The 26,977-nt window shown below is 40.7% G+C and overlaps 1 protein-coding gene across 7 annotated transcripts in view; it reads left to right on the forward strand.

Annotated features, from left to right (window-relative positions):
- TSNARE1 (t-SNARE domain containing 1) overlaps positions 1-26,977 on the forward strand; it is a 520,265-nt gene that overhangs the window by 297,016 nt on the left and 196,272 nt on the right. For all 7 annotated transcript variants that reach the window (XM_054057786.1, XM_054057779.1, XM_054057785.1 and 4 more), the window contains one exon: positions 23,578-23,650. In XM_054057786.1, coding sequence (XP_053913761.1) covers positions 23,578-23,650 — 73 coding nt within the window. The remainder of the gene's footprint in view (positions 1-23,577; positions 23,651-26,977) is intronic.

Here is a 26,977-nt window from a genome sequence, read left to right on the forward strand (position 1 = left end):
GCAACTGAAATGCAGCTACATTCTCCTGAAGTTTAACTTTTCCTCAGGAACTCAGCTTCGCCTTATGGAATTATGATGTCTCTGTGTTCAAAGTGAGAGGAAATAGTCATTTTTTTGTTGCACTTGTCTAACTCCCCTTCCTTTCCACAGCCCTACGGCCCTTAGAAATAAAGGAGAAGGGGAGGTGGGCAAAAAAATAAAATAAAAATAAGAAAATTAAGATTAGAAGGAAACCTTGGAGTTGGCAGCTGTCAGCAGCCCTCAGGACAAGTGATAAAATGCTACATTAGAGTAGCTACAGTGTGAAATGCCATTGACAGAATAATGAGGATGGGAAATCACTTTATAAATGTGCTTACCAGGATAAACAGATGTGACTGAGGGCAACTCCATTCTGTCACTAAACACTTGAAAGGGCAAAATTTACGGCAATCCATTTTTTGTTAAAAAAAAAATGCATCTAAAATATACAAAACTAACCCCAAAGAGGCTTCAGACAGAGGTGAGGGTTCAGTGCACACATAAGGGTGAGAATCAGGACAGAAACACTCTCTTGTAATAAAACATTTTGAAAGTCCAATAAATCAAAATGTGGCAGTGCATAATGATGCTGAGAAAGGGGGGCTGCTTGACGGTGTGCACTTTGCCAAGGAAGGAGCCAGTCTACAGGCATGACTTGAGGTCTTTCAGAGGCAAAATATGCAAAGGGATATTAGGTTGAACTTCTGTGAGCTGAGGCTCACTGAACAGTAGCTGCTTACGAGGGCAACTCAAATTTTAAGGATTCTTTGGGCTCTGGTGAGGAGCTGAAGGACTCTATGCACTACTGGCAATGTACACGCACTAATAATGGTTTCTGAGTGCTTTCACGGCCTCTGGAACCTGGAGAGGATGAGCTGCAAAGGGCAAGATGTCTCCAAAACCTTCTCATCCCCATGTCACAGGATAAACGTGGTACAGATGCAAGTGAGCAAAGCTCATCCCGATTCAGATGAGGAATGCTTCAAGGCTGAAGGGCAAAAGGAGTGAAGCAGAGTATATCACTGGTGTTTTCAGAGGTCAGGTCAGCTGCAGAAAGGTAGAGGAAGACAGCCCTGGTATGCGGGACCCCAAAGAGGATGTGTTGATCAACGTTCAGCAACAGCCAAGGGCTTATCCACCCTGCTGGTGGAAAGAAATGATGAACCAGTATGCCTTGAGAAAATCACGGTTTGGGTCTTGCAGGACCACAGTCTCTGTAAGAGGTTTCATCAGATAAACGAGTCTGCGGTCAGTATGTATAACTATCCAGGGAACAACAAACAAATGTAATTTTTAGATCTTGGTCTTGCTTAAGGAAATGAAGGCTTTGTTCTGGTTTTGTTCTAAATTGCCTCCTTCTGTCAGCAAGTCAGGAAATGCTATAGTTGTGTTGGACTGTTAGTGTACCCCACTGGTCCTGCTGGCAAATGACCATTGATTGGTAAAGACTGGACAGAGACCTCAATTCAACTGTTTATGCCAAATAGTCATCAAACAGAGAGAACCTAGTGGCTGTCACCAGCCAAAAAACAATCCAATTATTCTGTTTTGTCTCTTCTTCAGAAGTGTTTGAACTACTTCTGTAGTTCTTAAACTTCATCTACCAAGGCCTGATGAACGATGTCAATATTACTTGGTATTAAGAAAAAGACAAATATATATGTATATATAGCACAGTCTGTGATATATCTTAATATGTGCTATGACGGGTATAGTGCTTAAAGTCCTCTGTGCTGGAAAATAATTATTTTTCCAATTTACCTTGAATGGTGAAGAAAAATAAGATTAGCTGCAGTCTTAACAGTAGCCTTTTCAAGACGCCTTCAGTCTGACAGTAACTCCGTGGTCCCTCCACTTCCTATTCCATACCCCTAGATCCATCCAGCTTTCCCAATGCTTCACTCTTTGAGCCAGAGGCACCTGTGTGTTGCTGGGAATGAGCTGAACCATCCCCCATTAAACTATAGACCCTCACCTGCCTAATTTGCAAATGAAAATAAATTTAAAACAGTCATTGAAAGCTGATCTAAATTCAGGGAGCACAAGCTGTGCATGATTGAATATAAATGCTTCAAACTTCCCAATAAACTGGAGAGATTAATCCAAATTCTTCTAAATTAACATTTCCTTTGGGGCCAACACAGGTGGGAACGAAGGCAGGATAACTTCTCTGCTGAATGAATAGTGGCTTTATAAGCACCAGAGTAAAGGCTCTGTCACTGTAGATGTGCTTGGTGTTTTCTAAACACAGGGGTTGGTTGTGGTTTGTTTTTACATGCAGCTGATAGATGGCACACTGTTGTAAGGATTCTCTTCCTGCAAATGCAATTGTTCCGCGCTAAGGAGGTGAGATGCTGCTGTCTGATTGTTATCTGGTGCTGCTTAATGACATAAAACGTTTTCATTGCTATTGATAAGTTGGTTAAACTTATTGAGTTTTGCCTTTTGTTATTGTGGACAGGGATGTTTAGCAGAGCAGAGATTTACTGAATTTGTCTTAACACATAGGAGCTGAGGGAGAGGTGCATGTTTTAATCAGTTTAGTGGCTTGAGTTGATAGGAAGTTTGTGGCTGCTGTCTAGAATGGTCCCATCTCTCTGATTTCCAGGGTTTGTATTGATTGTATTGAATGTTAGACAAGCAGAGTTAAGACCAATCTTTAAGCATCGTCAAATCCATCTTTCAGTCCTAAGACAGGATCAACTACCCAAGTCATTAACTTCTTGTATGAATGTCTTCTGTTAAAGTTTAAGCCTCAGAATTTCTGTTCTATGGATGATGGATATGGTGAACAGCTTATTCCCTTCATGTTTGAAAGTTAAACATTAAACACATTATTTAAACTTAACACATTACTTACTTAAACACATTACCCATTTTAAAACATTATCATCTGTGTTACCCCCACTGGAAAGTTACTTCTACACTGGAAAACACACTATGGTGTTTCAGGATGTGTTTCTGACATCTTTGATCATTGTCATGCCTTTTCTCTGAACTTTCACCAGGTGGTCTTCCTGAGATTTATTGCTCAAAATTGGACACAATACCTAATGTCACAAGTGCCAGCTTTGCTTCCAGCAAACCTCGCTGTTTTTGGTTTGTGTTTTTGTTTGTTTGTTTGTTTTTTAAGGATTTCTGGGAAGTTGTTTCCTGTTCTTTATGTCTAACTGTAGAATTTTGTATTTTCATTATTTGACTATACCCTTTTTCCTTGAAGTGTTTCCCCAATTTAACAAAATCACTTTGTAATATGGTTGTTATCATCTGACAGGCTCAAAATATTTCGGAGCTTCACTGGACCTTCATATTTAGTAACCATCCTTCCTATTCCATCACCCAAGCAATAACTGAAAAATATTGGTTAGTACTGGATACAGGCCAAATCCATGAAGAACTCATGGAATCAGAATGGTTTGGTTTTAAAGGAGCCTTCAAAGATCATCTTTTTCACCCCCATCCCATCCCCCTCCTGTGGTCAGGGACACCTTCTGCTGGGTCAGGTTGCTCAAAGACCCATCCAAACTGACTCAGAACACTTCTAATGATGGGGTGTCCACAACTTCTCTGGGTGACCTGTTCCAGTGTCTCACCACTCTCACAGTAAAAAATGTCTTGCTTGTGTCCAATTTAAATATATCCTCTCTTACTTGAATACTGTTATCCTTTGTCCTGTCATGACAGACCTCAGTAAAGTCTGCTTCAATCTTTCCTAGAAACTCCTAGGCCTCAGTAAGTTCTCCTATGAGCCTTCTCCAGGCTTAACAAACCCAGCTCTCGCCCTTTCCTCACAGGAGATGTGTTCCAGTCATCTGATCATTTTTGTTGCACTACTCTGGACCTTCTCCAACAGGTCTGCATCTTTCTTGTGCTGGGACCATAGAGCTGGGTGTAGGACTCCAAATGGACTTTCATGAGAGCAAATGAGAGTAGAGAGGAAGAGTTGCCTCCCTTGACCTTCTGAGTACGCTTCTTTTCATGTAGTCGAGGATACGGTTGGCTTCTGGGCTGCAAGTGCACCTTGCCAGCTCACATCCTATTTTTCATCTACCGGTTTTCCAAAGTCTTTCTCTCAATCCATCCCCCAGTCTGTACTCATGTTGGGGATTCTTCCAGTCCAGGTGCAGGACCTTGCTCTTGGCCTTGCTGAACTTCATGAGACTGAACTCCTCTCAGTGCACCCTTCCAGGCCAGTACCTAAGAGATTCACTAAGGGAGAATTGGGTTTAAATATGGTATTGCAGCCAATTTTACAGTTCTTTCATTTAAGCTGTGTTTGCTCTACTTGTTTATTTGTCATATTCTGCTTCTTCCCTTCCTCAGGTGTGTTGCCCTGCCCTGGAAAGATATGAGATAGTTTTGACAATTGCATAACTGTTCCTGCTCATTCTCTCTCTGAATTTTGTGCATTTGTAAATCATTTGATTCTTTGTCCCATCATCTCTGCTACTGGGGGTTGTATGGGTCTGACACTAAACTGTTTGTCCTGTAATTCCCAAGATTTTGCTCTATTCAGACTGTACACTCTTTTCTGGTCTTTCAAATATTCAACTCATTCCAAACAAGTTTTCAGAGGTAATACCTCTGAGGTTGTGTCACCTATTTCTCTAAAAAAATCAGGTCAGTATTTTTGAGTTCCAGACAGTTTGACAATATCTAGCTCTTAATCTAAATTCCTCAAGCCTACTGTTGTTTCTCCATTGACTCTGAAGGGAGTCCAGGGCAATTTGCTAAGCAGTAAATATAGGTGTATCAGACATAAACATCTAATCCACCAACCCTGCTCTAATAATAGTAGCTCTTCCCTTTAGAGATTTAAATGAGCTACACTTTTTTTTTTTTTTCTGGGAGAGCATCTCCCCCATCTGCCAATGACACATAAGCAAAACTGACAAAATAAAATGAATGATTAATTGTTTGAATGAAAGCTGCTTCGGTCAGAAAGTGAGCTGCTTTTTGTTCTTAACTGTCATTTTAATTGCTGGGTAGTATTGTAATTCATTGCACTGATCTGAGATGAACGTAAGTTTTCTGGATTTGGGATGTCAGACGCCATCTAATATTGTAATGATAATATGCATAAGAGCTATTATGGGAATTCATCTATGTGTCAGTTACGTATACAATCTAGTTTTGCTTTTTAGAAAGAATCATGCATCTATGGATGAAAAATGTTTGTGTTCCAGTTTTCCCACCCCCAATTTTGGGCTCCTTCTCCAGAAAAATTGGTTTCCACATGGTCGTTTGGAGGAAAAAATGCTGCTTCACAGTGATTCTTGAATTGTACTCCAAACAAAGCAAAACCTGGGCTCAAAATGATCATCTTCTTGCTTTCCATAGATGTGGTTTGACTTATTTGCCTTGCTTCTCCTCAGCTCTTCCTGGAAAATTCCTCTAACATCTTTAACTTATAGTGATGTTGAACGAAGGCAGTAGACAGGCCCAGCTGTCCTTGGAGGGTGAATGCTGAAACATTGGATACTGTTGTTTTTTATCTGCCTATCTGATGCGATACGAAGAGGAACTGGTGGGGAAAAACTGCTGTGGAGACTGAAAGAAAGGTGCCTATGAAGAGCTAAATGAAGAGGAGTCATTGTTGAAGAAAAATAAAACCTGAAAAGTCTTGGTCATTTGTCAATGGAAAAAATGAAGAGAAAATAAAATTTTAAAACATATGTGCTGCTATATTTGGGATTTTTGCCTCCCACTGTAAACAAACTGTATGGGCTTACTCTTTTCTCTAGAGGTTTTTTCCCTGGCCAGCAAGGCCTAGAAGAAACAGCTTTAGCCTTATGATTTAGCTTGCATGAAGAGATCTGTCTAGCATGACTGTAATATTGATAGAGGAACAAATTATCATGTTGGTCTATATCCTTATATTTTCTTGTATTTTTCCGCAGATCTTCAGCAGGCTAATGAGCGTTACCCCTATAAGAACTTAAAAGCGGCTAAAGCCATTGGCTTTCAAACATGCCTTCTTCTGGTATATTTGAAATCGGAATCATAGAATGGGGCATCCATGACTTCTTTGGGCACCCTCTTCCACTGCTACACCACCCTCACAGGGAAAAGAAAGTCTTCCTAATATCTACCCTAAATCTACCCTCTTCAGCTTAAAACTGCCACCTGTCATCCTATCACTGCAATCCTTAATGAAGAGCACCACTCTATCTTTCTTGTAGCCCCCATTAAGTACTGGAAGGCTGTTCTAAAGTGTCCCTAGAGCCTTCTCTTCTCCAAGCTGAACAACCCTAACTTCCTCAGCCTGTCCTTGTATGGAGTGGTGTTCCAGCCCTCATCATCTTTGTTGCCCTCCTCTGAACTCACTCTAACAGATCCATGTCCTTCCTGTGCTGAGGAATTGAATACTCCCAGTGAGATCTTGCAGGAATAGACTAGAAGGGAAGAATCACCTCCCTCTACCTGTTGGTCAAATGCTATTATATCCAGCATTAAAAAATGCAAAGTGGTCTGTCCTTATAGTTCCCATAGTTAAAACATAGATTGAAACATCGTCATGTGTGGCATTGAATCATCTCACAGAAAAGGTCTCTGAGACATCACAATACCAGAAACAAGCCCTCCTCTGGGAACTTCTGGATGAAACAATATGATCAGCTTATCATTGTTTGATTTACCTCTGTCATTACCCAAGGCTTCAGGTACAGCACATGATTGTTTAAAGCAATGTGTGTATTATAGGTACTTTTTCTGTCTACATCACAAGAAGTAGCATTCAAAAGTCTGTAAACATTGTTCCCTTTGCTTTTCTAGAAAATACAATGCATATTTATTTTTCTTACAAAAAAAATAAGACCAATGCCTGGTCTGTGGAACTTCACACAGCTCCTGACTGTGCCCTGGTTAAGACTGATGATGCAGACTTTGCACACAATTGAGATCAAATGTTTTGTTTCTCCAAACCATCAGCATCTCTCTAACCGTTGGAGGGTCTCCTTGCCTTTAGTTTCCTTGTAGGTGAGATACTTGCTTTTATCTGCAACTGTTGATAGTTTCCATGTCACAGTTCTGGAAAATGGGACAGATTATTACAATATGGTTCTTGATATCTTTGTGATCTAGATTCCAAGAGATGGTTGGGCAAGTGTGGATATGTAATAATAAGAATGGAGTGGATATTTTCCTCTGCACATTGAGAAGGAGTCGATGTCATGAAATCTTCAAACAAAAAAGACTCAAGTAAATATTAAATAATGACTCAAGCTGTTTTGGAGGGGAAATGCATTGGGTCCTTAGTCCTGTGTTCGAACACCCCCATGGCAATATCTTTTTCCTTGTATTTAGTTGGAATTTCTTGCTTTCCAGCTTGTGCCCATGGCTGCCTATCCTTGTAGCGTACACCACTGAGAAGAAACTGGCTCCAGCCTTGCTCCAGCCTTGCGCTTCTGTCAGGTGTTATACACAGCAGCAAGGTTTCCTTGAGCCTTCTCTAGGCTGAACAAACCCAGATTTTCTACGCTTTTCTTACACTCCTGAAATGCATCATGTACTCCTGACCCTTGAATATGATGATGGCACTCTGGCTGAATTAATCCAGTCTAGCCAATGTCTGTCTTGTACTAGGAAGCCCCAAACTGGACAGTACTCTTGATGTGGTCTCACAAATGCCAAATAGAGGAGAGGGATCACCTACTGTACTTGTTGGCTACACTCTAATGCATTGCAGAAGCCTCTTAACCTTCTTTGTCACACTACTAGCTCATGTGCAATTGCTTGGCCACCAAGGCATCCATGTTCTTCTCTGCTGAACTTCTTTCCTGCTGATCAGTCTTCAACCTCTACACGGGGCAATTCCTTCCCTTGTGTAGGACTTGCTGTTTGGCTTTTTTGAACTTTGTGAAATTGTTTGCCCACTTCTCCAGACTGTGCAAGCTGCTCTGAAAGGCTGATTTAAGGAAGATCAATAAAGATGTTCAGGAACTGGTTGAGATAAAGAAAGTAAATGGCATCTTGGACAGTGCAGGATATTACAATTACTAAGGCGTACCTTAATCAGAAACTGTGTACTAAGTTGCATGTCATTTTAGATTTACACAGGATCATAATGCATCTCATGGTATCCAACCCAATACAGTTATGGTCATGTATGGAAATGCAGCTATGTTATCTATAGGGTTGTATGAACAAACTGCATTTTCATGACCACATTTTTCACTCTAAGAGAAAGAAAGGCCTCAGAGTACTCCTTCTCCCTCTGAAATGCCACCTACATCTCTGACTCATCCCACTTTTGTTTAAATAACAAAGATATGAACTTCTTCCTGAATGTGCCTGCCTCCCTCTTGTGCTTATTGAGAAAACCTAGAGAATCTTTTCTTCTGGGTGACTCTGAGATTGTGGGACCGAAGGAGTTACAGCTTTCTAATCTCCTTACGGAGACGCGCACCAAAGTCCTGCTGTGAGAATCTCAAAGCCTATTGCAAAAGTCAATTTAGAAAAACTTTTCTAGACCATTCAGACCAACTAAAGAATTGCTGTTACATCTGAAAGACCAAGACTCAATGTGAACACCACCGTAGCTTTAACCAGAAACTGAAAATTTTCAACCAGAAAGTAAATACAGACAGCTGGCAAGTAAAAAGAATTGTCATACAGTCTTTAATGTCTGCCTTAGGCATTGGAACTTTTATCTGATAGGAAGGTGTGTAAGAAGAGAGGTTTTTGGCCTGCTTTTCTGTTAGAAATTTGGAGGTGATCCAGAAGGAAAGAAATGAGGAAGCAGTATTAAGAATAATTTATGAAGAGAGATTACAGGAATTTACCAACTGCAGACTTGGAAAGTGCAGCAGTGATTAGTTGAGCCATAATGACTATGTAGAAATACTTGATGTGTAATAGCATTAAAAAAAAAGGGTAGAATAATTTAAAAAATTAAGGGTGAAGGTAGTAACAAATTACCAAGTAGTAACTAAGGACAGAAAGATGTAAATGAAACATCAAGGAAAAATCCTTGAACAATGACACTAATCATTTTGGATGTAATGGCTATTTATACAAAAGATGGTCTCTCATGTAAAGAATGGAGACTAGACCCACATTAGGATTGTCATAGTCAGCTCCAGCAAGTCTTATTTTTTACTGGAGGAGGTAGCCATCACACTTTTATAAGCATTTTAGCTGTTGTTTTAATTAATTGTCCCACTGATACCTTTACTTGGTGTTTGTGCCTTGTAGGTACTCTACTTTAATGACTGAAAATACACAAGGTAAGTGTCAACAGTGTAGTCTGCAATCTACAGATCCAAAATCTGGAATAGTCTACATAGACCATAGTATTTAGTTTTGAAACACAAAAGGAAATATAGGACAGAGACATTTTTTTTTTTTCTTCTTGCATGGAGTTTATGTCTTCATTCGGAAGAAGCCTGTACTATTTTGTGCAGTTTGTACCACTGAGGAGCACGAGAACATTGAGTAGTTGTAGGATATGTAGTTACTCAAGCAGCTGGTGCTATCTACAGCCCTTGGAGACCTGGACAGCCATACTGCATGTTTTGACTGCGACCATTTGGTCTCCTGAAGACAGAGGACAAGACCTCTAAAACTTCAATGACTTCTTTAAGAGATTAAACTTCCTGTCTTCACCAAAACCATGGACTCCACTTGTAATGAGGACTGACTTACCTCCAGGCTCTGTACAGAATATAGTAGTTTCAGGTATTTCTATGCTGTGGATTGGCAGCATAGCAAAGAATCGTAGAAAGATGCTACATATTTCCAATTTTCCCCTCTTCTTTGTCTCTTTGTCTTTTTCCTTTCATTTAAAATTAAATATTCTTTGCTAATTTCTCAAGAATAAACAGTGCACCTAGGTGAATCACTAAGTTGATTGCTGCAGATCAGACCCTGCAATCAGTGTTTTATTTAAGTAAAATAATTGAGTGGCAATTGATAATACATGACAGCTTAAGATCGCTCTAATTACTTAGTTTCCCAGAACACTCCTAAAAAGAAAATTAATTTCTCCCTTCTATTTTTCTGGTTACATGACCCTCATGGAAATAAATCCAAAATGAAGAATTAATAGTTCTGCAAACAAAGTGTAGAAAGTGTTGAAGTTTTTGTCATAATCTCTGCACAGCTTCTATTTTTGAAGATAACATACCACCTGCAATAAACTACCTTTCCTGGGGCTGATATCAGTCAGTGTGATAGATTGCAAGCTGGCTTCCCTCACTACTTGTATTAGTTTATGCATTGTAGCCTAAGGCAGAAAGTGGGAAATGCTAAAGGAAAAGTCAATGTGTAAGGTGCTGAGTTTGGAGTCTGCTTGTGGATTTCCATATCTTTGGTGACTTAATACTCAGGAGACCTTCTTCTGAACAGCTAGAAAAAAGTGTAGCTGTAAATATTAAATGCGTTTTATTTTATTTTTTGGTTTTTTTAAGACAAAATGTCTCAAACAACCATTCCTGTTGTACATTAAAAAAGAAAAAAAAAAGAAAGTTTTTCAGAGGTTGCTGTAGGAACCCATATATCTTGCTTATTGCAGTTTGTTGCTGAAGAGACCCATGGCTCACTGAGTGCTTTGGAAGGTGATACAAAATAAATGTGTAATATAGACTAATAGTTCCTGGTGGACAGGTACCCGTATCATGAACCAGTCCATGGCAATTGCATCTAATGGGTGTGTTTATTGTCCAGATCTTGCAGAAAGAACCAAGTGACCTGTTGCTCATAAAAGCCTTTTCTTGGGCAAGGCTATGAATAATTGTGGGTGGAAATCTCTTCTCTGGTTTGCATGGCTTTTATTTTTATATTTTGTGTCACATTTCTTTTTCATTCTCTAGTGTCAGGACAGCAAATTTCACAAAACCCTAAGCTGCGATCTGTATTCTGGATACTAGTGGATATTGTCTATTGGGATAACATTTGTAGTTCACTGAGCATTTTCATTTCTAGAATACGAAGGCCACTATGTCAGGCATTTCATTATCTCTATTTGTATTTATTCTTCTTGAATCTGTTGTACATTTATTGTGGTACTGTCTGGTTACCCTATGAACGTAAGTTAATTTACCTTGGAATGGATTCCTTAATTCAACTCCAGGAAGCTGTGACAAATGAATTGGCCTAAATCTCCACAAAAACCTTTCTAGCTTAGGAGAAAACAGGAGCAATATTTCTAGCCTGCAAGTCTCTTTCATATGTGGCCCAAGGGTTTGTTGGAAGCACAAGGATATTGATCTTTTTTTAGTAGTAAAGTACCTGGAAACTTGCTTGTAGGAGAGTAAAAGTTTGTATTTGTAGTGTGGGTGCAGATACTTTCTTCTGTAACATGGACAAAATGAACACATAACCTAAGAAATGTAAAGAATAAATATTAGGTGTGACCTGTCTAATGCACTTTTGTTTTTATTGCTTCTAAATACACATTATAGCATCCAAGAGACTTGAACCAGCTGTGTTAACAAAGTGCAGTAAAATGAGAGAGGCACCAAGTAAAGAGAAATAAAAATGTGGCATGCCACATTTGGAAAGCAGAGTTGATGTTCCCTCTTGCACTTCGGAGAGTAATGACATTTCTTCCCTCTTCGTTTACTTGGTTTATGGATCCCCCTTCAACTTTCCTTCTTTGTGGGCAACTTGCTATCAGGGTTTTTTTAAATGTGTAGGAGAGTGGTGGGGATGAAGGAAGGGCGATCCATGGCAGAACATGCTCTGCTCCATCATGGATGACTTTCGAAACATTTCTCTGTTTGCTCTGCACCTTGACTTTGTTGCATAATTCCTTTGTTCCCCATCCAAATATTGCCTCTTGATTGTCTGCTGAGAGCCGTCCTCTCCCTTGCTCTGCCCAATACCAAACTATTGCAACATTAGCTTAAGGGCAAAAGTGAATCAATGCAGCTTTTTTTTTCTTGTCAAAATGAAGCAAGGCAAACCGATTTTTTTTATTATTTTTTTTGTTTGCTTACCTGTTATCAGAGCATATCAGCATTCATTCTTATCTTGCACTGGAATGTTCAGCCAGCAAAAAAAAACCTGTCTGAGTTTTAAGGGCTGTTTTCTGCAGACAGAAATAGGCTGTGTTTGCATGTCTGCAATCTGCTAAGCCTCAAATGCTCATTTAACACCCGGTGTATGTTGGGAGCAAGTTAGAATCTAAAATTATTAATCTGTCTGTATATACAGTTACTATTTATACAGGTGGGTGCGTTTATGGTACACGAGAATACATGCTTTATATGTGCTTGTATAAATAATCACATGTATGTGCATATATCAAGTCATATACCTTTATGAACTGTTAAATTTCAATTTTGTATTTAAATTAATTTGAAATTCAAAATCGTGGTTAGTAGCAAGAACATTCTACGTGAACCAAAGACCATGATAATTTGATCCTTTATTGAACAACATATTTTCTCCAAAATAAAGTGAGGATACTTGCTTAAAAACATAACAATTGATGACCTTCTCCATTACCACATCTCCTATTTCCAGATTGAAAGGGTTTTAAAATGGGAAATTATCTCTTCTTGTTATTTATATTATTATATTTCTCTTAGACTACAGTCCTATTCCAGCCTTCAGCACAGACTTGGAACTGATAAAGTTCCTGTGAATGAAAATATCTGCCTTAAACTGTTTTCAGTATCTGAAAAGGCAAACATCAAGAATTATAGAGTACACAGGAGACAATGATAGCAATGCATGTTTGCAGGTAATGTGATCCAGATGTATGGTTGTGAAGATATTAACACAACCCTCAATAACGTTCTGTTGCCCCCCCAGTTGCCTTTCACACATTTTAGATAGTATCAGTGATAATGATGCCTATCATAAGCATAAGCTGTTCAAATGTGGTAAGAAGAGAGGATTTTTCCAAGGGAACCACCTGTCATACCCTCTCATGCTCAGATTGCTGCTGGTGGGAAGACACATACTGAGGATGGTAGAGAAGGTGAGGTAGAGGTCTTGCATCCAATTCATTCAAGCAGATCATTAAAATAAACAGTAACCACATGTGTGTTTGATCTTTGAGATGTCTGCTAGAGTGGATGAGGGCAAGTGAGCAGCAGTAAATTCATGACTACCTTGTCTACTCTTGCCAGTCCTGCGGTAGACGTTTCTGCCTCTTCTTCAGATATGTAGAACAATTTGGTCTTTCCACCCACCAGCCTTGCCCTTTTCATTACACAGAAATTTGCGCCAAAGATGGCATGGTAGGTTGAACATGTCATTGGGTTATTTCTGACTTATGGCACAATGAATAGTATTATGAGCTGGCTGGTAAACAGAATCTCTCATTATTCATCCCTGTTGAGATGCCCTCTGTGATGGACTCTCCTCTGCCTGATGAGCTCGAGGCATCTCACTTTCCACAGCCTCTCTGTCTGGCTTTTGATGGACAGGAATACTGTTCACGCTATGTTTCTTCAGCCCACTGTCCCCAGGTAGATGCTGGATTAAAATGCTGAAACTCCTTGCAACTATTTAAATTATGCAGTGCAGTGCTACATTTCCTGCAATGATACCAACCACTAAGACAGCAAAATAGAGAGGAAGCACGTACAAGTGAGCAAGAGGGAGAGAGAAACTCCCCACACTGGCTGTTGTGCAGTCCCAGAGGAGATCTAACTCAGTTTGTAATTGCTGTTCTGGATAGCTTCTGCCCTCAAAACAATTTTCTGCTGGTCTGTTGTTGCTTAGGCTGAATCAGTTTGATTTATAGACTGTCATTTTTTTTTCTCCCCAGCCACAGACAAGAGAAAAATATTTGTTGAAAGGCTGTTGCAGCAAGATTTAGGTTTTGCCCATCTAGCATCATAGATGCTTGTGCACAACTGATATGATTTTTTCAGTATCCTTTTCTTTCCCATCTCACAGAAGAGAATGGGGATAGGTGAAAACCATGCTTCTATTAGACTTTCTGTGTGCTCTGGATCTGTGGTTCACACGTGCTGGACCACAGAGTAGCAGATGCCCCAAGGGTATTCCAGGTGGGACAATACATGAGAATACCATCTCTTTAGTATAACATTCCAGACACGTTTCCTTGTGTTTTTTTTTTTTTGTTTTTTTTTTGGTTTTTTTTTTTTTTTTTTTTTTTTTTTTTATATTCGGGGCTTTTTTTCCCCCCAAAGATGAAAAACATTAAGTTTTTTGTTTGCTTCATTTTGTGTTAGATTGCTTCCATATAAAGAAATGCACACTTAGTTGTTATATCTTTCAGAATCTCCTTCAGGTTTGTTTTATAACTTTCCTGACTGCCTGTTGCAGAGTGGATGGTGGGGCAGATAAGACCTCACTTGTAGAATTTAGCATCTCCTGAATTGTTGGTTAGTTTAGATGCTATTTTATAGTCCTTTAAAAAAGTGGATTAATGGTTTGTGAGTACACACAAAAGCACACATGCTAAATAGGAAAGACCACTGATCTTTGTGATCCCATTTTTTATACAAACCTAAGGCAAATATTCTTCGAAATAAATGTGACTCTTCCACTGAAGACCTGGGTTGACATTGCTAATGGATGCTAGGATCTGGCTAAATGTGACAGAGAGATTATTGACAGCATGTCCTTTTTCTGGGTCCTTTTGAGGACAGCAAGTTTCCCATCTCTGATTTATTTAACACCGTTCCCATGGCTGTAATACAGAAGGGCCCTTAGAATACCATTAAGGTCAGGTATCCATTAGAAGTTTTCAATATGGATAAATCTCCACCCCACTAAGAGTGAGAGTGGAAATAAGAGGAGTTTTATTATTTGCTGTCTTGACAAATGATAGAATCACTGAATGTCCTGAGTTAGAAGGGACCCACAAGAGGCATTGAGTCCAACTTCTGCCCCTGCACAGGACAACCCAAACTTTCACACCATGTGTCTGGGGGCATTGTCCAATGCTTCTTGGATATTGTCAGACTTAAAGCCATTACTACTTCCCTGGGGAGCTGTTCCAGTGCTCCACCATACTCTGAGTGAAGAACCTTTTCTTGATATCCAAACTAAACCTCCCCTGGCATACCTTTCTGTCATTACCTTAGGTCCCATCATTGATCACCAGAGAGAAATTACCTTAGCAATACTCATCCCATGGAGAAGTGAGATGCTGGAATTTATGGTTAGGTTGTTACCATCTTGGTAACAATGTCTGAGTTTTATGACTTGACATGCTCCCCGATTAATTTTATACATGTTAAAATTGTGGTTGTGCTGGTAAAAAATGGAAAATTTAAATTTCTAGTTTGTCTGCAAAGTCATATTTCCAACAGTTTCCATGCCTGAGTTGGAATTTTGGAATTTTTTTCCAGACTCTCAGTACTTTGCAGTGTCATTATTCACTTAACAAGTTAAATTATATTACTCAAATGGTCCTGGCATTTTAACGTAGTACTTTCTGTACAGAAGTTTCCAAACTAACTTTTTCTAGTGAATCTTTCAGATTTTAGGGTCCCAAAGACTTTCATTTCTCTGGTTTTCTTCTCTGCATGACTTTTCTATTGGCACTTCTTTGCTTTTTTGTCATGTTTATTAGTCCCATTTCCTTTTGCCATCTGTGATTTTGCTGATGACTAGTGTTAATTCTTTTTTTTCCAGCATAGATGAAGACATTGAATCCTGTATACCAATCTATATGACGGGTTTCTCTATTCAGGCCAAAAAAGGCTCAAAGCCTCATCCAACCTGGCCTTGAACAGTTCCAGGGGTGGGGCTTCCAGTACTTCTCTGGGCAATCTGTCCCTGTGCTGCCCTCCCCAACCAGAAGATAATTTCTTCCTAATATCTAATCTAAATCTTCTCTCTTTGAGCTTAAAACAATTATCCCTCATTTGATCCCTGTATTCAATGATAAAGAGCTCATTCCCAGCTTTCCTGTAGACCCTCTTTAAGTACTGGGAGGCTGCTATAAGGTTCCCCTTCTTTTTGTCGGGCTGAATTTAGATGAAATTATTTAAATCTGTCTGCCCTTGCTTATGAATATAGGGAGTGAGTTGTCACCAGACAAGAAAAGCTGCCATTGATAAAACCCAAGAAACACCAGACTAGTTTGCTGGCAGGGAGACAGAATCATCAGAACATTATCTAGCTGTTGTACTCCTGGTTTCTGTGGAGCCAAAAGGATTTATGAGAACCTGTATTTCACTGTGAATTCTGCATAGTATGTGCAAATGTGGGCAACCAGAGGCAATCTGATTTTGCTAACAAACTCTGATGCCTGGCAAGTTCAGAGGTACTTCATGACAAAGCTAACGTGGCAAGAAGGAACAGGAACATAGCTCCTAGGTATATTCTTTATTTCTGACTATTTTCTTTCCTTCTATTTTTTCCTTTGTTTTGCCTACATATATCAGGAGCTTTGAAACTTCACATTGCCAGGTTAAATTATTCAACAGATTCCTTGCTTCAGGTCAGATTGCTCTGTGTTCTGTGCTTTACATCTTGCCCCTGTTTGTTTTTCCTTAAATACTGTAGTCACATTTTTTTTTCCTTCCAAACAACTCAGTGGCTGCCTTTAACTATTGCATATTTGCTGAACAATAATTTTAAGTGTTGTTACAATGCTATGAAAAGGATCTTCACTCTGCAGCAGCAGGTGGCTATTTCATCCCAAGTACTTGGATATAAATGGCAAATATGAAACAGTGTTCTTCATACACAGCATTGAATTTCCTTTCTCATTTTTCCCTTTTCACCATAATATCTGGGGATCAGTAGGCAGACAACCTAACTCCTTCCAGTTAAATTAGCTCAGGAGGACACTGTATATATCATCTCAATATATATACTGATATATACTCAATATATCATAGTATCATAGTATAGTAAGGGTTGGAAGGGACCTTAAAGATCATCCAGTTCCAAACCCCCTGCCATGGTCAGGGACAGCCCACTAGAAAAAACTGCCCAACGCCCCATCCAGCCTGGCCTTGAACACCTCCAGGGTTGGGGCAGCCACAGCTTCCCTCGGCAACCTGTTCCAGTGTCTCACCACTCTCATAGTGAAGAAATTCTTCCTACTGTCCAGTCTGAATCTGCCCCTCTTCAGTTTATACCCATTCCCCCTGGTCCTACCCCCACAAGCCTTTATGAATAGCCCCTCTCCAGCTTTCTTGTAGGCCCCCTTCAGGTACTGGAAGGTCGCTATAAGATCTCCTTTGAGCCTTCTTTTCTTCAAGCAGAACAGGCCCAACTCCCTGAGCCTGTCCTCATAGGGAAGGTGCTCCAGCCCTCTGATCATGTCCACTGCTGCAGTTACCCCATCGTAGAAAGCCACTAAGTTGGTCAGACAGGACTTGCCCCTGGTGAAGCCATGCTGGCTGCCATTAGTCACCTCCCTGTCCTCCATGTACTTTAGTATAGCTTCTAGGAGGATCTGTTCCATAATCTTCCCAGCCACAGAGGTGAGGTTGACCGGTCAGTAGTTCTCAGGATCATCTTTTCTACCATTTTTAAAAATGGGCACAATGCTACCCTTCTTCCAGTCACCAGGAACTTCTCCTGCCTGCCATGACTTTTCACATATCATGGAATGGCTTGGCATCCACATCTGCCAATTCCCTCAGGACTCTGGCGTGTATCTCATCAGGTCCCGTGGATTTATATATGTTCAGGTTCCTCAGGTGTTCACAAACCTGATCCTCCTCTACTGTGGGAGGGGGTTTAGCCCCCTGGTCACCATCTTGCTGTCCCATGACCCAGGAAGGGTGAGGAGAGCAGTTATCGGTGAAGACTGAGGCAAAAAAGTTGTTGAGTACCTCAACCTTTTCCTCAACTTTTGATACATGATCCCTGTTTCCAGTCATCAGTGGGGGTACATTCTCTTTGATCTTCCTCTTTTGATTGATGTACCTGTAAAAGCCCTTCTTGTTGGTCTTTACTTCCCTTGCCAAGTTCAGCTCCAGCTGCACCTCAACCTCCCTGACTTCATCCCTACACAACCAGGCAGCATCTCTATACACATCCCAGGTTCCCTGTCTCTGCTTGCACTGCCTGTGCAGTTCCTTCTTCTTTTTCAGTTTAACCAGCAGGCCTCGACTCAGCCATGCTGATCTCTTCCTCTTGCTGCCTGATTTTCTACATATGAAGACTGAGCGCTCTTGTGCCTTGTGGAAAGCTTCCTTAAATATTTTCCAGCTTTGCTTTGCTCCCTTGTCTCGGAGGACCACGTCCCAGGGGGTCCTACTAAGTAATTCCTTGAAGAGCTGGAAGTCTGCTTTCTTGAAATTTAGTGTCCTGACTATACTCCTCACCTGTCTCATATCCCTCTGGACCTTGAACTCCACCAGTGCATGATCACTGCAGCTCAGGCTGCCACTGATCCTAACGTCACTGGTGAGTTTGCTTGTATTGGTGACCATAAGGTCCAGTATTGCTTCTCCTTGGGTGGGGGTCTCTATCATGTGGACCAAGAAATTATCTTTGATGCGCTCCAGGAGTCTCCTGGATTGCCTGCAGCTTGTTGTGCTACTTCTCCAGCATACGTCTGGGTGGTTGAAGTCCCCAAGTAGGATGAGAGCTTGCAAGCACGAAGCCTCCTGTAGCTGGAGGAAAAAGCCTTCATCAGTTGTCTCTCCTTGATCAGTTGGCCTGTAGTATACACCAACCACAAGGTTCCCATTGGTTCTTCCATCTTTAATTTTCAACCACAAGCTTCCAACCTGTTTGTGGCTACTCTTCAACAACAGCTCCTCACATTCTGTCCCTCTCCTGAGATAGCGGGCAACGCCTGCGACCCCTCCTTCCTGTCCTGTCTCTCTTGCACAGTCTGTAGCCATCTATAGCCACATTCTGGTCATGGGACTCATCCCACCACGTTTCTGTGATGGCAACCAGATCATAGCTTTTGAGTAGCACAGTAGCTTCCAGCTCCTCCTGCTTGTTACCCAAGCTTCGTGCCTTAGTGCAAAGGCACTTCAGCTGGGCTGCCGGTTGCATCACTTTCCCAATGGACTTTCTTCTACCTATAAGGTATTTTGGAGAAGTCTCCTCCCTAACACCTGACCCCTGACACCCATGCTTCCACCTCTTCTTAAGGGCTAACTTGGTGTTATCCCCCTCCCTCTTCGTATCTAGTTTAAAGCCCTATCTACAAGCCCCGCAAGCTCCCAGGCAAAGATCTTCCTCTCGCTCTGAGAAAGGTGGCTCCCATCTGAAGCCTGTAACCCTGGTGCCATGTAGGCCATCCCGTTATCAAAAAACCCAAAGTTATTGTTGTGACACCAGCCACAGATCCATGTATTAATAGACTGGACCCTTCTGAGCTGTTCCATGTCACCACCTGTTACTGGGAGGAGTGAAGACAAAATCACCTGGGCCCCTGATTCCCTCGGTAGCTGTCCCAAGGCCTTAATGTATCATCTGACAGGGGACAGGATAAAGGAGAATGGCCTCAAGCTCTGCCAGGGAAGGTTCATGCTGGACATCAGGAAAAGAATTGTCACGGAAAGGGTCATTGGGAACTGGAACAGGCTGCCCAGGGTGGTGGTAGAGTCACCTTCTGTGGAGGTGTTTAAGGGACAGGTGGCTGAGGTGCTGAGGTGCATGATTGGGAATGGTTGGACTCGATGATCCAGTGGGTCCTTTCCAACCTAGTGATTCTATGATTCTATGATTCCATGGTCTGATCTTTCTTAGACTGAATAGCTACTTGTTTTATTCCAATGGAAATACCTGGGGGGGGTGGGGGGAGTCAGAGGCAGGATCTAGGACAAAGCTGCATGCCCAGCTCTCTGCAGCAACTCTCCACAGAGAGAATTCTAACCCTAAGATTGACCCTAACCCTGAGTTTAAGTCTAAGCTTAATCCTAAACGTAACCGTGACTAATGGCTTCTCATGGAGAGTTGTCCTCATGAAGAGTTGTCCTGCAGAGAGTTGTCCCTTCCCATGGGAGGCATTCATAATTAAATATATTGCAATAAACTCTATCTAACCAAATATACATGCAAAAATATGTTCATGGATTTTAAGCTGCATTCACTTAACTGCTGTAAAAGAAGAAAACCAAAACAAAGCAGAAGGGTAGAAAGAAGTTTGTTTGTTTGGGGTTTTTTTGTGTTGCAAGTAACGGAAACCAAAGAGTGATGTCAGTAGCAATCTAGGCAAGAGAGACAAATGGGCATCCTGGGCTTTTTTCAGTAGTATTATTTGTTTGTTTAATTTTTCTGTAATGATCTTTTACTAAGGAGTTGAATGAGAGAACAATGACACATTAAAGTTAATTCTCAATTCTTTACATTTTGCTAAATTTTAGCTTTCTCTTTTCAATAATTTTTATGGAAAAATCCCAAACAACTCCCTCACCCCCAAAACTCACAACTCATTTCTCCTTATTTCCTGGTAATGATTTGCTGCCGCAGTGCTTATGTGTAATGTTAAGTTACTTAAACTTCATTGCTTTATAAAATATTCTACAGTATTTACAAGTTATGAATAACATATACATAATTAAAGCTTCGTTGTAATTGACAAGTGAATGAATGAAGTGCATTTTGTGATCATAGAATCGTAGAACAGTTTGGGTTGAAAGGGACCTTAAAGATCATCCAGTTCCAACCCCCTTTGATAGGCACAGACACCTCCCACTAGCTCAGTCTCCCCAAGACCCCATCCAACCTGGCCTTGAACACTTCCACGGATGGGGCATCTACAACTTCCCTGGGCAACGTGTTCCAATGCCTCACCACCCTCATCGTGAAGAAATTCCTCCTTAGGTCTAGTCTAAATCTGCCCTTCTCCAGTTTATAACCATTGCCCCAGTCCCATCACTACAAGCCTTTGTAAAAAGTCCCTCCTCAGCTTTCTTGTAGCCCCCTTCAGGTACTGGAAAGTCACTATAAGGTCTCCTTGGAGTCTTCTCTTTTCCAGGCTGAACAAGCCCAACTCTCTCAGCCTGTCCTTGTATGGGAGGTGCTCCAGCCCTCTGATCATCTTTGTAGTCCTCCTCTGAACCCATTCCAACAGTTCCATGTCCTTCTTATGTGAAGGATTCCAGAATTGGACCCAATACTCCAGGTGAGATCTCACAAGAGAGGAATAGAAGGGCAGAATCACCTCCCTCGACCTGCTGGCCATGCTTCTTTTGATGCAGCCCAGGACACAGTTTGCCTTCTGAGCTGTGAGTGTGTATTGTTGGCTCACATTGAGCTTCTCATCAATCAGCACCCGCAAGGTCCTTCTCCGCAGGGCTGCTCTCAATCATGTCATCCCCCATTGTGTCCTGAAACCACGGATTGCCCCAACCCAGGTTTAGGTGATGCATTACTAAGTCTTTGGTTGGGGTTTTTGTTTTCTTTCTTTCTTTGTTTGCTTATTTGTTTCAATATAATTTCTCACAGCTTTTTAAACCTTTTTCTCCTTCAGCCATTCAACAATTTGGTAAATTTTATCAAGCATTGGAACAGGCAGCCCAAGGAGGTGATTGAGTCACCATCCCTGGAGGTGTTTAAAAAGCAGGTAGATGAGGTGCTTGGGTACATGATTTAGTAGTAGACAGGTACAATTGGAGCTGATGAGAGGTCTTTTCCAACCTAATGATTTTACGATTCTATGATCTTCTGGAATTCACAGTGGGATGCCCAGGTTTCATTGCAAATTAATGTGGTTCCATTACGTTATATGATATAATGTTGTGCCAATTATATTCTCATATGAGGGGCGTGGATTCATTTTTCAACCTCTTGTCAATCTGCCAATAGTGAAAGTGAGTTCTTTCGAAGTGGAGTAGAAGCAATCGGACCTTTTGGCATGATGGACTAGAGTTGCAGCAAGACCCAAGAAGAGAAATTAATTACTGTGCAATTAGCCTCAGGAGAATCAGATTTTTAGGAAATATTTTCTACACTTCAGAAAGCATCCAGTGCTGAGCTTCCCAGCACAACAGGTACATGGGCATACTGTTGGCCTGACAGCCTGTAGAGTCTATCCGTGAAGATACCTAAAACCAAGTGGACATGGCCCCAGGCAACCCCCTTTAACTGACTGCGTTGTGAAGGGGTGTCAGACTAAATGATTTCCAGAGGTTCCCATCACCCTCGATGTTTCTGTGATTCTGAGTTATGTACAACTTAACAAAATCCGTCCTGTGTATGTGTCTTTTTATTTTCTCTTAGAATCATTGAATGATTTGGGTTGAAAGAGACCTCAAAGCCCATCAAGTTCCCCTCCCAACACACACACAGAGGGGCAGGGACTCCTTCCACTGGATCAAGTTTCTCGAAGCCTTATCCAGCCTGGTCTTTAACACCTCCAGAGATGAGACATCCATGACTTCTCTGGGCAATCTGTTCCACTGTCTCATCAACCTCACAGGAAAAAGTTTTTTCCTAGTATCTAGCCTAAATCTCCCCTCTTTCGGCTTAAAACTTTTATGCCTCATCATATCCCTGCAATCCCTGGTGAAGAGCCCCTCCCCATCTTGCCTGTAGACCCCCTTTAAGTAATGGAAGGCTGCTCTAAGGTCTCTCTGGAGCCTTCTCTTCCCCCGGCTGAACAACTGCAACTCATCAGCCTGTCATCCTGTGGGAGGTGCTCTTGCTCTCTGATTGTTTTGTGGCCTCCTCTGGGCTCACTACAACAGGTCCATGTCCTTGTTATGTTGGGGGGCCCAGAACTGAACACACAACTCCAGGTGGTCTCTCATGAAAGCAGAGAAGAAGGGCAGAATCCGCTCCCTGGATTACTGGTTACTCTTCTTTGGAAGCACCTCAGAGTGCTTTCGGCTTTCTGGGCTGCAAACACACATTGCCAGCTCATGTTGAGCTGCTTCTCTGCTAATGTTGTCTTACTAGTAGTGCATTTAGTACTATTTCTATTAATATGTTTCTTATTACCACATTTCTATTAATATGGTTCTTATTACTACATTAATCCTTTCTCTAAGAGCCAGTGGTCATATGAAGTTAACATATGCTTACAATTGCCCTTATATATGTTAAGTCTTCAGAAATGAATAAAACAAACTCACTGGCAATTTGCTGTATTTTAACTGAGAAAATTTCACTGCTGGATTTAGTTCTGGGGGTTTTTTTGTGGTTTTTTTTTACACTCGAAAACATATAAATAGGATAGAAAAGAATGAGTCCATTCATCAAACATATTTTTTCTTATTGCCTTTCCAATAAGGAGATTTCAAATTCAGTGAGTTTTTGATTATATCTCTATCAGTTTATGAGTAGTATTTTATCAGATGGATGCTATGCTGAAAGATGGACTTTTTTGCCTATGAATCTGCACTGTGGATTGAATGGCCAGGATAAAAAATAACTTTTATAGAAAGAGATGTTTTCTGCTGTTGTTTTTGTTTTCTTAGTTCTCCACAATTCTGAAAAGCAATGATGTAATCCATTCATCCTACTTGTTTCTTATGGAAAGCTCAGGTACAGCTGGCTGACTTAAATCCACCAAGCCATGGCTTTGTTTAAGGTGATTGTTTATTGACTGTGGGAGCATTGTAACTTTTTCTTTTACTTCTACATAGATGATTTTTTCTGCTTTTGTTTTTTTTCTTTGTAAGGCTTGGCTGTGGAACATGCCTTTTATGGTTGACTATTACCCATTCATCATTGATGTTAGGCTCTCTGTCTTTTCAGAGTGACATGTTGGATGTGAACCAGATCATTAAAGACTTGGCCTCCATGGTGCATGAGCAAGGCGACACAATAGGTAGGTATCACATTTATAGTATGGGCTTTACTACTCTCCTGTACAATTCCAATGTGATGCTGTGTGTTCTCTTATGAGCAGCTGTTTGTGGATGCTGTGACCATTTTTCCTGTGTTTTGGCCTTTTTGTTTATCCAATAATGTTTTGATAGGACTAACCGCCTTGTGTAATAGGGTCCTTATGTTAATGATAGTTAGCTGGTGTATTTTGCAGAAATTAGAATTTACAATGAGATTAATCCATTCCCTTTTGACTGTAAAAAGGAAGCTGGAGAATATATAACATTAGCTGGAAAGGAATACAATTCTTCATTTCTACCTGGAACTGTAAATAAAAACAAAAATAGTAGTAACAATTATTATGATTAGTGATGATGGTGAAGAAAATTAGGCAGCTTGCTTCTCCTAAATGGAATTTTCTTTCCACATTGCAGGGTGTGTCTGATTAAATTTACAGTAGCCTAACATAATGATGTGCTCGCATGCATAGTTTGAAGCTTCTGCCCATTAGTTGTCCTCTTGCTCTCCAGCTACCAGTGACTGGGATAGTGATGAAGGAAATTGGAGAGAAGTTGTGAGTAACTCCTAGTATCATTTTTAAGAACAGTTACCACTCTTTGTGAACAGAGGGATAAGACACAGTATATCTGCTTCTTTTAAACTTCCTCTGACCCTTTTCTTTGTCACGGCTGCCTTCTGATGGAGTTAAGAACGATCAGAATTTTTTTTCTGTATCTCATTTTGTGTATGCATAAAGATACCGTGCAGTGCAATTCAGAAGCTATTGTCTACTTCCAAATTTGAGAGCTAACCATCCTAAAGCCATGTAGAAAGACCTAAACACCAGAGAAGCAAGATTTGTAGAGATATTTCTAACCTGCAGCACTCAGTTGGAGTTCTTACTGGAATTCCTGGGAGTTGGATCGAGTTCCAAGACAACCATGTGTAGGTCATAAAATAAGAAAGTCTTCTCTGTTTATTAATCATTCTGGATTTCTTTGCCGAGCTCATACCTTTGCGGGTTTCCGTTAGCGTAAGATATCTGCTTTCACACTGAAGTTAGCTAGTTGCATGCCACTAAGAAACACCATTCCGTTCACAGGTGCAGAGAAAAATCAATATGATAAGTAAACCCAACTTTTTATGATTTATTTTTTCTTTTATTTTTTTTTTAAATCTATCCTTTTTTGGAAGCTCAGTTTTGGACATGGATAACTTGGGAGCCTGATTCACGTCCTAAAAGCACATCAGATGTTAATGCTTTGAGGAACATGACAACATACATCAGCTAGCTTCAAGATCCTTGTAACTCTTTTTCTTGAGGCGATATTTATTATTTTAAGATGTTGCCCATGCGTAGAAGTGACCCCAGTATTAACCTTCCTGTGAGAAACAGACTAAGTAGGATGTTTAATCTTTGAGCCAGTGTAAGGTTTTTGTTGCTTTTTTATCTGACACGTTCTTTCTTCTTCCTGTTTCACTGCAGCAGTTTTCTAATAGTTTCTTTAGGAATATCTTTTCAGCCTGGCAGACAATCAGGGTATCTTCCCAATCAGTTGCTGAAAGGTCCCGTTGTTTATCTTTTGACATTCACATTACACAGAAATAAGTGAGTTTAAGAATCAGAAGGCAAAGGAAGTTGAAATCCCCGCAGTGAAAAATCAAAAGCAATGGTGATAAGAGACAGTTCTCCTGCCACTTGTTTCATTTTTTTTAATGCAGTCCTCTTACATGCATGAAATTCAAGCTTTGTCTGTGCTTCTGAGTTGGGGATCATTCATAGGAAGAGCTCATCCGGTCTATACGTGCTACAGGCAGAGTAACCCATACTTCTTACAAAACCCCAAAAGTAGTTTTGCTAGCGTATGGTCTAGTTTCTTAATGATCACATTCACAACGCTCCCTAGGGTAGAGAGCAATTTCTGTCATGCAGGGAGGAAACAGATGAGGGGAAATGTAGACTCAGGGCAAGATATCTCTGTTATTTTTTGTCTTCTGCAAATAAGTCCCATAACTTTGTTCCTAGTCATGGCATCTCTTAAGCATTAACTAAGCATTACATGTCAGTGAGTCCAAGCCCTTGAAGCCAAAACAAGCCAGTGGACTAGATTGCCTTTGAATTAACAAAAAGAGTCTTTTTCATATAGACTTATAAGAGCTCTTGGCAAAAACATCCTTATGCAGCTTCATCAGAGGGTACTGCTCAGGGGAAAGGGTGGGAGGAGGAGAACACTAGTAGGACAAATCAATAACTGGCTGTGGAATTGGTGTTGGCAATGTGGTTTTGGATTCTATAACCAGGGGACCTCTTTTCCGCTTACATATACATTCAACTGAACTAGAAGTGCCTCAACAGCTTAAAACTTTCCCAGTGTTTCATTGAACCATAGAATCATAGAACGGTTTGAGTTGGAAGGGACCTTAAAGATCATCTAATTCCAATCCCCCTATGATGGGCAGGGACACTTCCCACCAGATCAGGCTGCTCAAGGCCCCATCCAACCTGGCCTTGAACACTTCCAGGGATGGGGCATATTGAACATCACCTTTTCACATAGGAAGCTTGTTCTTTTATTGGCTGTACTGGGATAAATAGATACAGTTCCATGAAATCAGTTTTATAACTTGTGTTAGGGAGAAGAGAATCCTTAAATCCCTAGTTCCTCTGAAGAAAATGTCAACAACACAGTTGCCAGTATTTGTATTAGTACTTGATGAAGACAAATGTGTATTTGTTTGTAGGCTTCTTTTTGTCTTGTCATAGAGAATAAAGATGACCTGAATAATACAGTTACTATTTCCCCCTCCCATGGCAAAATAAAATGCTGTTCTATTTCTGTTTTAGAAGAGCTGATTTTCATTCCTACCTGCGTATGTAACCTTACTAGTTATGCCAAAATAACTTGTGAGGTTTACATGCCTTAATAAACTGCTCTAATTCAACTTTGACCACTTATATCACTGTTCGCAACTCCAGCTCACTTCTTAAAGCCACAAGGGAACACCCACGTTGTCCTGAAAACATTTTGCTTTTTAAGAAGTCATATTTTGTCCTCTGTTGGACAGTTTTGGAACTGAACTTCTGTCAATGTATCTGTAACCTCTCCAGCTCCATAAAATGAGAAGACATCCCAAGATCACATACCTGTCATCTATTTTAAGATCACAGCAGCAGAGACACAGCCCTCTACCTCTTTGTCCAGACCAAATATATACAAATCTATCTTTACATAGCAAATCCCACTGTCTGAAAGAAGACTCTACTGTGTTGAACAAAATACTTCCTCAGAATTTCTTTTCCTTCCATTTCACAGCCAGGCTTAGATCT

Source organism: Cuculus canorus, chromosome 2 (genome assembly GCF_017976375.1).
Source record: "Cuculus canorus isolate bCucCan1 chromosome 2, bCucCan1.pri, whole genome shotgun sequence".
Lineage (NCBI taxonomy): Eukaryota > Metazoa > Chordata > Aves > Cuculiformes > Cuculidae > Cuculus > Cuculus canorus.